Below are 12,038 nucleotides of genomic sequence, written 5' to 3' on the forward strand. Positions count from 1 at the left end.
GAGCGAGAGCGAGTCAGAGCTAATGGGATAGTGGGACAGAGCTAATGGGATAGTGGGACATAGAGAAAGCGAGTCAGAGCTAAGTGGGACTGGGAGAGGTTTAAACTGGTATGGAGTCTGTAAGGGTGGTTGATTGGTCAGCTGGCACCAGTCACATTGATGATGTAATAGTCGTCAGTGAGAGACACACTATTAGGCTCTCTCACTCCATGGCCTGGTTTGGTAACTGGATTTTGTTCCCCCCTGGTTAAAGTTGCCAAGGTGCCAAGATCTCATCCCAACACAGTTCCACTGACATACAGCCACATAAGATGCTGCTTTGACATTACTGTACAACCATTGGGTGCATTCTGGATCAAATCCACATGTCCTTGTATTGCACTCTCTGACATGATGTTTTCCTCTTTCACTTCTTCTCTCGCCCTTTTCTTCCCCTCTCTTCCCTCGTCTGTTGAAAGTGCCATATCCATTCAAGACAAACTTGCTTATGAACAAACTTTCTTGATGTAATGCACACTTCCTTAAAGTAGCAGCCTACTTTCTGATATTTTTTCCTCTGTTGTGCTGTGTAGAGTTCTGAGCTGGTGGAGCTGCAGCGCAGCCAACTGCGTGATGACATCAGAGAGTATAAGGTGCGAGAGGCACGCCTGCTGCAGGACTATAGTGAGCTGGAGGACGAGAACATCTCCCTGCAGAAACAGGTGTCCCTGCTCCGACAGAGCCAGGTGAGAGGAAGGGCAAGGGACAAGGACTGGGGCAGGAAAGGGGAAGGGGGAGGGAGGAGGCTTCCACTGAGGCAGGAAAATAAATGGGCACTGTTGGGTATGGAGATGAGGGCAAGATGAGGGCTTTTATGGGTAATGGGTAGAGGTAAAGGTTGTAGAGTGGCCAATACACTTTGGGTGGTAAAGTGACAGGACCAACGAATTAGGCCATTGATACAAGAACCAACTGGTGGGGATGAGACAAAACAATGCTTTTGTAATGAGGAATGGAAGGGATTCTCCGTATTTACTTAGTGATTCCTCTGATGTGCTGTGGACTCTCTTAGGTGGAGTTTGAGGGTCTGAAGCATGAGATCTGTCGTCTGGAGGAGGACTCCCAGTGCCTCCACAGCCAGTTGGAGGAGGCCATGCGCCTGCGGGAGATCGCCGAGCACCAGCTGACCGAGGCTCTGGAGACCATTAAGACTGAGCGCGAGCAGAAGGCCGCCCTGCGTAAAGAACTGTCCCACTACATGACCATTGGGGACAACCTGTTACCGTACCACCACAGCCCCCTGAACATCTCCCTGGACGGCTTCAAGTTCAGCGAGGATCCCACTGCTGCCACCAACGAACCCAACAATGATGACTCGTTCCATGGCTATGAGAACGGCCTGGCTAAGATGGCTGCAGACTGCAACGAGGATAACAGAGCCAAGCTCCGGCCTGCCCCCAGCCTAGTGGATGACCTGCTGAGTGAACTCAACATCTCAGAGATCCAGAAACTTAAGCAGCAGCTCATGCAGGTATGGATAACTCTGTTTACAGATGACACATTTCAGATGACCACATAGTAGCAGCAGGCAAGGACTTTAAAAATGGTTAGCCTGTTTGCTTTATTCACAGTCAACTGTCAAGGTGTCAACTTCCCTGGTAAAGAAATAAAGTAATTCTTAGCGTTATCGAGCTTATCAAGCTTTGTGTGTGATGCATGGAAAATAGATAGGCTCACATCCCTCCAGCTGTAAACAGTCCTTTGCCTTATGGTTGGAAAGTCCATTAAGCTTTGAGGAGCACAGTGGTCATCCATTTAGGGACATTGATTACTTATACTGACCTGAGCGGCAGAGTCAAAGACACATCAATGGAACCCTATGTGAGACTTGATGGGCTACATGGACTGATTAGAATACTTCTCTTATCCAGGTGAATAAATACGGTGTGAAATTCTTGAGTGACAGTGTCTCACACTACAGTGTGAAAACCTAAATTCGTATGGCATTTTGGGTTACACTTCATTCTAGTGCCAGCTATTTACCTGGTATTGACATAGAAATTGTATTGTAAAATGGTAAATACACAGTAATTGCCTAATAATTTCTCAATCCATACTAATAAACTCCAAGCTGAAATAGGACTGTGATGCAGACATTTCTCATTGCTGTTGTGTAACTGTGTCCAATGTCTGTGTTGTCCAGGTTGAGCGGGAGAAGGTAGCCCTACTTTCCTCCCTGCAGGAGGCCCAGAAGCAGCTAGAGGTGGCCCACGGGACTCTGTCTGAGCAGCAGGAGATAGTAGGACGTCTCACCGAGAACCTCAGCGCCATGAGGAAACTCCAGGCCAGCAAGGAGCGCCACTCGGCCCTGGACAGCGAGAAGGAGCGTGACAGCCGTGACGATGGTGACGGGGACTACTACGAGCTGGACATCAACGGGCCTGAGATCCTGCAGTGTAAGTACACAGTGGCTGTGTCCGAGGCCGGGGAGCTCAGACAGGAGCTTAAGACTCTTAAAGCAGAGTACCAGTCATGCCGGAGCCAGTACGAGGAGGAGCGAGCCCACCTGGAGAGCGACGTGGCAGGGCTGAGCGAGAAGCTAGCTTCCCTGGAGAAGAGCAGCCGGGTGGAGCACGAGGAGATGGAGCGCCTGGAGAAGGACCTGCGGCGGGTGAGCGAGTCGGCAGGCGAGTCGCAGGGAAGTCTGAACGTGGCGCAGGACGAACTGGTGGTGTTCAGTGAGGAGCTGGCCAACCTCTACAACCACGTGTGCATGTGCAACAACGAGACGCCCAACCGGGTCATGCTTGACTACTACAAGGAGGGCAAGGCCAGCGTAGGTGGCGGGGGTGGCCGGGAGGGGAAAGGACGACGTCTGTCCCACGTTCTGCTCTCCAACGGGCTGGTCCCTGATACTGACCCCAGTAAACCTGAAGCCAATGACCCAGCCGCCCCAGCCCCAGTCTCAGCCCCAGAATCCCGCCCAGAGCCTATGAACATCTATAACCTGGTGGCCATCATCAGGGACCAGATCCGTCACCTGCAGCAGGCGGTGGACCGCACCACAGAGCTGTCCCGCCAGAGGATGGCCACCATGGAGCTGAGCACCGTGGCTGATAAGGACAGCGAGGCCTGCATGGGGGAGATCCTTAAACTCAAGTCCCTCCTCAGCACCAAGAGGGAGCAGATCGCCACCCTGAGGACCGTGCTCAAAGCCAACAAACATGTGAGCAGGAGTTTGTGAGTGTATGCATGCTTGAGTGTGTGTTGGTGTGTGCATGAGCAGTTGATACTGTTTAAAAGTGAAGGTGATACTGTATGAAATTCACAGTAGTTGAGAGTATTTACTTCAGACAGAGTTAAAATTAGCAAAAGGTCAAGCCCTCCATTATAATAAACAAACTTGACAATAATGTATTTATTCTATTCTACTCTGCTCTATTCTACTCTGTAGACGGCTGAGGTGGCGCTGGCCAACCTGAAGAGTAAATACGACAACGAGAAGACCATGGTGAGGGATACCATGTTGAAGCTCCGCAACGAGCTGAAGGCTCTGAAAGAAGACGCTGCCACCTTCTCCTCACTACGGGCCATGTTTGCAACAAGGCAAGGCTTAGTCGATACACGCTAAGAGCAGTTATCAGTAGGCCTACTCAGTCTGCTTTTAATACACCAAGAAATAAGGCACCTTTGGCACCTTATTAATCTATACACTCTTAGAAAAAAAGGTGCCATCTAGAACCTAAAAGGGTTATTTGGCTGTCCCCATAAGATAATCCTTTAAATAACCCTTTTTGGTTCTAGGTAGCACTTTTTTAGTTTTATGTAGAACCCTTTACACAGAGGGTTCTACATGGAACCCAAAAGAGTCATCCTATGGGGACAGCCGAATTACCCTTTTTGAAGCCATTTTTCTAAGAGTGTAAATGTTGTCCACACCCATCATATCCAAACAAGGGTTAGGTCTTCAAAGGTTTATTGGAATTCAGGACATATAAATAGTTGAAATATGAATTGTTCATGTTATACTAAGGTTAAAATCATTAAAACACTAATTAAACCCTATATTATATTTTTTTTAATCTATTATAGTGGGCTTTTCCCCCCATATTATCCATCTCCTCCCTCTTGAACTATTTAGAAAATCTAAGGGAATAAGAACAGAACAGATTGGTCCCTTTTAGCTATAAGTGAGAGACCAGTGAGCTTTTAGGTAGTTGAGGAGCTGTTTTTCTGCCAGAGTCTGCATATGTGTGTGTAGGAGAAACAGGGCATTGTGGGAACTGTCTGATGTAATACTGAAGTGACTCAGAGTCCGCTGGCAGGCTCCTCCTCACAGCATCTGGAAAATGCGGCTCTGTGAGTCTAAATGGAGAAAACATGCACCGACTGGCAGCAGCAGTAAAAGAAGATTTGTGCCACCTGGTGGAGAAAGTTATACATTGATCTTTTGTGTTATTGAGTACATTTACATGCACACTAATAATTCGATATTTAACTGATTATGGCAGTAGGCAGATTATGCAATAGTCATGTAAACACCTTACTCTGCTTATCTTAAATCGCCGTAAGGTCAAAACAAAAGTAAGCATACGCCGATTAAAATACCTGGTTTTCTGATCTTTTGAATTATTAGGACATGTGAAGATGCGCATGTGCTAGCACCAGCCAAGCAAGCCTCCCTCTTTAGCGTGAGGAAAGTGTGTTTGAATCAACTGAATGTATGCATCTTAGAAGTAGTTTCCAAACTCAAAATCAAATATGCTTCTTGAAAATAGTGTTCGCTGTGGGAGAACATTTATTTGTATTGCTGATTCTCTGTGTTTATCAGAGTGCCATCAGCTAGCCTGATTTCAGATGTGTCCATGTAAACAGGATTACTAGGCAAATCGTTTTTCTTGCAAAGCATGTAAACGGTTTACTCTAACTATTATCTATCCAAAATAATCACATTATTGTGTGCATGTAACCGCACTCAATGTTGGACTCATGCTACTCTCTCTCTTATCTCTTGCTTTCTTTCTCTCCATCTGCCCCCTCTTTCTCTCTTCCCCCTTCTTTCTCTCTCACTCCCTCTGTCCCCCCTCCCTCTCTCTCCGTCTCTCAGGTGTGATGAGTACGTAACTCAGCTGGACGAGATGCAGAGACAGCTGGTTGCGGCGGAGGACGAGAAGAAGACCCTGAACTCCCTGCTCCGCATGGCCATCCAGCAGAAGCTGGCCCTGACCCAGCGTCTTGAGGACCTGGAGTTTGATCATGAGCAGGCGCGCCGTGGCGGGGTTACAGGAGCAACGACGAGCAGTCGGGGCAAGACCTCCTCGTCGGCGCGGGGCAAAGGGGCCTCGGCCAATCATCACGTAAGTCATAGATGCTCCTGCTGGGTCCTCCCCGAGCCCCATGGCATCCTGGGAGGCCCCATAGTCCTCTGCAGAGAGGACTACAATATCTACTGTGACCTTTGAACTCTATAACCTCCATCATAACCTCTAACCTCTCATCACGCTTTGCACTGCTGAGCTTCACCGGCATGGTTCTGTCAAGGATGTTGCTGTAACCATGACAATGGTGGCTAACAGTGTAGCATGTATGCGTTATTACATGACTTTAGAGCAGGAGTGTACATGGCATAATCTGTATGACTATGTTATGCCATGATTATGACAGTGTTATGTAGCTCTTATGACGAGAGGTTTTGAGGAAAGTGTAAGAGAGTATAACCGTCAGTCAGACAGGCGGCAGTGTCGGCTGCAGACAGGCAGACAAAGACAGACAGGCAGACAGACTTAAGGCCCTTTCACTGCCAGAAGCTTCTACCCTGCTGCTTCTGTCTGGTCCAAAACCACTCAGGGATAACTAAAGAAGTGCAATTACATGTACTGTAGCTACTAAATAAAAATGGACTGTGAGTTTAGGCACTTTAGTGTTTTGCTTTGATATCATAAAGTGATAATGTGTGATGTGGTTTGTTTTCGTGGCACTTTATGTAATGGAGATTGTCGAACAAGGTTTGTTCTGAAGAGAAATACCAGAGCATTGATACATTAGGCTTAGTCAAAGTTAGGAATAAGCATTTAAACATGGGTCCGGTTTTGTATAAATTCAACCAAGAAATGGTTATTGGTTGTGAAATGTTTATTGAGGGTTTTCAGGACAACATTACTGAGGATTAGAAACTCCATATACTCTACTCTACTGAGGACTATATACTCTACTCTACTGAGGACTATATACTCTACTCTACTGAGGACTGTATACTCTACTCTACTGAGGACAATATACTCTACTCTAATGATAACTATATACTCTAATGAGGACTATATACTCTACTCTTATGAGAACTATATACTCTACTCTACTAAGGACTGTATACTCTACTGAGGACTATATACTCTAATGAGGACTATATACTCTACTCTTATGAGGACTATATACTCTACTCGAATGAGGACTGTATACTCTACTGAGGACTATATACTCTACTCTAATGATAACTATATACTCTACTGAGGACTGTATACTCTACTCTAATGAGGACTATATACTCTACTGAGGACTATATACTCTACTCTAATGAGGACTATATACTCTACTCTAATGAGGACTATATACTCTACTGAGGACTATATACTCTAAGGAGGACTATATACTCTACTCTAATGAGGACTATATACTCTAATCTAATGAGGACTATACTCTACTAAGGACTATATACTCTACTCTACTGAGGGCTGTATACTTTACTGAGGACTATATACTCTACTCCGCTAACTATATACTCTACTCTAATGAAAGACTATATACTCTACTCTAATGAGGACTATATACTCTACTGAGGACTAAATACTCTAATGAGGACTATATACTCTACTCTAATGAGGACTATATACTCCAATCTAATGAGGACTATACTCTACTGAGGACTATATACTCTACTGAGGACTGTATACTCTACTGAGGACTATATACTCCACTCTAATGAAAATGATATACTCTACTGAGGACTGTATACTCTACTGAGGACAATATACTCTACTCTACTGAGGACTATATACTCTAATGAGGACTATATACTCTACTATAATGAGGACTATATACTCTACTCGAATGAGGACTATATACTCTACTCTAATGAGGACTATATACTCTACTCTAATGAGGACTATATATTCTACTCGAATGAGGACTATATACACTACTGCGGACTATATACTCTACTCTAATGAGGACTATATACTCTACTCTACTGAGGACTGTATACTCTACTGAGGACTATATACTCTACTCTAATGAGAACTATATACTCTACTCTACTAAGGACTGTACACTCTACTGAGGACAATATACTCTACTCTACTGAGGACTATATACTCTAATGAGGACTATATACTCTACTCTTATGAGGACTATATACTCTACTCGAATGAGGACTATATAATCTACTGAGGACTATATACTCTACTCTACTGAGGACTATATACTCGAATGAGGACTATATACTCTAATGAGGACTATATACTCTACTGAGGACTATATACTCTACTCTAATGAGAACTATATACTCTACTGAGGACTGTATACTCTACTGAGGACAATATACTCTACTCTACTGAGGACTATATACTCTACTGAGGACTATATACTCTAATGAGGACTATGTACTCTACTGAGGACTATATACTCTACTCTACTGAGGACTATATACTCTACTCTAATGAGGACTATATACTCTACTCTACTGAGGACTATATACTCTACTCTACTGAGGACTATATACTCTACTCTCATGAGAAATATGCTCTACTCTACTGAGGACTATATAGTCTAATGAGGACTATATACTCTACTCTACTGAGGACTATATACTCAAATCTAATGAGGACTATACTCTACTAAGGACTATATACTCTACTCTACTGAGGGCTGTATACTCTACTGAGGACTATATACTCTACTCCACTGACTATATACTCTACTCTAATGAGGACTATATACTCTACTGAGGACTAAATACTCTAATGAGGACTATATACTCTACTCTACTGAGGACGGTATACTATACTGAGGACTATATACTCTACTCTACTGAGGACTATATACTCTACTCTAATGAGGACTATGTACTCTACTGAGGACTATATACTCTACTCTAATGAGGACTATGTACTCTACTGAGGACTGTATAATATACCTCCTGCTGTTCTCTTATAACGCTATCACCCAATTGTCAACCCACCCTCCTCATCATCTTCTCTAACCTGTCATCTAAAAACTCATCTCCTAAATCATTATCAATCCTCTAACCTGCATGTGAATACAATACCATACCTGAGTCCTCTGCTTCCTGCAGCCAGCAGGCCTGCACTGTACATGACTAACCATCCTCTTGACCCCATTGACTCCCCACTGCCACTAACATAGATAACCGTTTAATCAAACAAGATTTATCAAATGAAGACTGGCCAGATGATTATCTAACCCTCAGATTTTAATATAATTTTCTTATCTCTCTATTTTACAGTAATTTAATCAAGCCGTGTCCTTCAAAGGTTGACAGTCACCTTGCCGATGATTACTTCAGTGTCCCCTCCTGGCCTGAGACAAATGTCAGAGACACGTACTGCTGTAGTGTGAGGACTTTGTTTCTGTGCACACACACACACACACACACACAACACACACACACTCTTGACCTTTACAGACGCGTGAAATCCCCAGGGGTTTGGTATCTTGGTGTGGCTGCAGGAAACAACGAAGACTCATGGGTATGATGACCATAGAGATATCTAGGTCTATTTCTGTGGACATAACCATAGAGATATCTAGGTCTATTTCTGTGGGCATGACCATAGAGATATCTAGGTCTATTTCTGTGGGAATGACCATAAAGATATATAGGTATATTTCTGTGGGAATGACCATAGAGATATCTAGGTCTATTTCTGTGGGCATGACCAACAGTTTGACCCCCCATTGTGATTAAGTCACTCATCCCACATTGTCCACCACTATACTGGTATTATTCTGTCTATGTTTCCCCTGATGACTGCATACTTTTCATGTCTTTTTATTTCTCTTTTTTTGCTTGTAATTCACACCTCAGTGAATGTGTGAGGTGTTCATACGCTTTTAAGAATTGTTACATGTTTGGTCATTGGAGCATTAATTAGTCATTTAAATATTTGAGCTTTTGTCATTATATAACTGTCAGATTGATAACACCATTTCCATGGAGAGCAAAGCAGCAAAGTCATAGGAACTAACTTTCTCCAGTTTTCTCTGGGGTCAATATTCAATAGGACTCACAAGCTAACAGACATTCTCTACAAGCACATAGATGAACATCTTAAATTGGAATTCGTTTTTTCTCTCTTTTTTTCAAATCTTGTCACATATTGATAATGTGCTTAAAAAAGTTAACCAGTGAGAGCAGGATGTTCCAGCAGGACATTCAACCAGTGTGTGCCCAGTGGGTACTTTCTGGCCTTAGTTTAGACCAGTAGTTTGTTCTGTCCACAAAAGAGAATCTGGATTTAATTTTGACTAGTAGTTTGTTCTGTCCACAAAAGAGAATCTGGATTTAATTTTGACTAGTAGTTTGTTCTGTCCACAAAAGAGAATCTGGATTTAATTTTGACTAGTAGTTTGTTCTGTTCACAAAAGAGAATCTGGATTTAATTTTGACTAGTAGTTTGTTCTGTTCACAAAAGAGAATCTGGATTTAATTTTGACTAGTAGTTTGTTCTGTTCACAAAAGAGAAGCTACATTTAGATTTGAATGTTTTCTATGTCTTTGAGAATTGTGGTGAGAGGTTATGACCCCAGTCAATAACAGATTGAGGAAAATAATAGGAACTGTGGTGAATTGTGTGAAGTGATTCTGCGATCCTGCAAGCATGCAGAGTTGCAAATTTAGGGGCTATTATTATGTTTATTATTAATCGGTAAACCTTATTTTAAGAGTAATGATACCACAGCAGTTAACTTTGGCTGCCTAGTTAATAGTGGTTCAGAGCGTTTTCGATGATGGCTGAGGGAGAGATTACTAATGCAAATACTTATTTATACTCTACCTTTGTATGGCAAAGTTCAGGCGACTATGGTGGAGACTTTTTGTATTGTCTGTTTTAATGCAATTTTATGAGCCCTTTTTACATCCTCTAAAAGTGTTGTTGTGATTTCAACAAACAGACTAAGTTAAGTCATGAACACATCTGCAGTGCCATTTAATTTATTGTTGATGCAATAAAAGTTACATTTGGGATTCTCTTTTTTTACAAGTGCAATTTGAACGCAATCGATATAGAAACACAGTATAAACATTCTCTGTCTGTTTGTCTGCTGATGCTATTGTTACATTTTACTACTACTTCTTACTCACAATCTTGATCCTAACTGAGTTGTATATCTTTGTACTAAATAACTTCACTTGTTTGTATTTATTTTTAAACAATGTCATGTATGTTGGCATTGTCGATAATGTGGATTATGATTATTGCCATATTGATACCATATCGATGCCTTTTTTCATGTCGTCTTCAAGAGACTCTGGATGGAGATGGTAGGTGAGATGTGTGCTCAATAGAAGTCAACAGCCTACCTGTATGATGATGATGTTGCACTGGCAAGGTGCATGTTTCATAGTTACCTTTATTCTGCCTAAAGGTATGCCAAATAAACTTCACTTTAGTCTTTATTCTGCCTAAAGGTATGCCAAATAAACTTCACTTTAGTCTTAATGTGGTGTTGGGATTATATTTTATATAGTGTGAGCTGCAAAAGTATTAGGACAGTTACAAATGTTTTGTTGTTTTGGCTCTGTACTCCAGCACTTTGGATGTTAAAGGATACAATGAAGTTATCCTATGAGGTTAAAGTGCAGACTGTCATCTTTAATTTGAGGGTATTTTCAATCATATCGAGTGAACCGTTTAGAAATTAGAGTACTTTTTGTACATAGTCCTCTCATTTTAGGGTACCAATTCACTTATACAGTATGTGTATAATAGTAAAAAGTTAAGTATTTGGTCCCATATTCATAGCTCAGATAATCCTGAGTGAATTGTGAATAATGATGAGTGAGAAAGTTACAGACACATAAATATCAAACCCCCAAGACATGCTAACCTCTCACCATTACAATAGTGTGAGGTTAGAATTTTGAGGGGGTATGATATTTATGCCTTTGTAACTTTCTCATTCATCATTATTCACAATTTTTTCAGGGTTATCTATAATTATGGAATCATCCATATTCATGTAGGAGTGTTTAGAAACATATTATATTCTTATTTACAATATAAGTGACTCCAAAATTACAAGACATTATTTACCATTCATTTCTGCACCAAATGATCTGAAACACAACCAAAACAAACAGCAAATGCATCCACCAGTCACAAGCTTGGTGTAATCATTGTGCGTTATGAATATGGGACAAAATACCTCACTTTTTACTAATTTTATACACACAAAAGTGAATTTGTCCTAATATTTTTGGTCCCTCAAAGTATGGATGAAAATTCCCTCAAATTAAAGCACTTTAACCTCATAGTCATTGTATATTTTCAAATCCAAAGTGTTGGAGTACAGAGCCAAAACAACAACAACAAATGTGAATGTGTGTGTGTGTGTGTGTTTATTGATCTATTCTACAGTATCTTCACTATCTAATCATATGTATGCTTCAGTCATTCAATGTGTCCCTCTAAAATTACCTGTGTATTCATTTAGGAAGTTTTCCAACATGCATTAGTCAATACAAATATAGCCATAATAGCTTAATCCTAAAATGCGTGATATTGGGCCTTACTGTAAATCAAACGAGATCAAATCATAACACATTTTCTTAGCATTTACAACTTTTTGACATATCCCGCATTATGGATGTTAAATCTCACTGAAATAACCGAAAGTTAGGCTACTTTATATTCAATGTGTACCTTTGATACATTTAGTCATGGATACGTGGTATTGGGCATTTCCGGGGAAGTTATAGCCACTCCCTGCAGTTGTGTTGGATTGATGGGTTGTCACTAGTTACCCCAGCCACAAAGTTGTTA

The 12,038-nt window shown here is 41.8% G+C and overlaps 1 protein-coding gene across 2 annotated transcripts in view; it reads left to right on the forward strand.

Moving 5' to 3' along the window:
- Window positions 1–12,038, forward strand: part of LOC109891350 (protein bicaudal D homolog 2) — a 31,359-nt gene that overhangs the window by 14,819 nt on the left and 4,502 nt on the right. The window contains exons 3-8 of one of the 2 annotated variants that reach the window (XM_020483821.2): window positions 573–725; window positions 1,052–1,510; window positions 2,183–3,205; window positions 3,434–3,585; window positions 5,087–5,336; window positions 8,498–10,715. In XM_020483821.2, the coding sequence (XP_020339410.1) occupies window positions 573–725; window positions 1,052–1,510; window positions 2,183–3,205; window positions 3,434–3,585; window positions 5,087–5,336; window positions 8,498–8,500 (2,040 nt within the window). In that variant the 3' untranslated portion in view covers window positions 8,501–10,715. Of the gene's footprint in view, window positions 1–572; window positions 726–1,051; window positions 1,511–2,182; window positions 3,206–3,433; window positions 3,586–5,086; window positions 5,337–8,497; window positions 10,716–12,038 lie in introns of those variants that run through there. The other variant, XM_031825539.1, reaches the window with a different exon arrangement.

This window comes from Oncorhynchus kisutch, linkage group LG5, assembly GCF_002021735.2.
Source record: "Oncorhynchus kisutch isolate 150728-3 linkage group LG5, Okis_V2, whole genome shotgun sequence".
Lineage (NCBI taxonomy): Eukaryota > Metazoa > Chordata > Actinopteri > Salmoniformes > Salmonidae > Oncorhynchus > Oncorhynchus kisutch.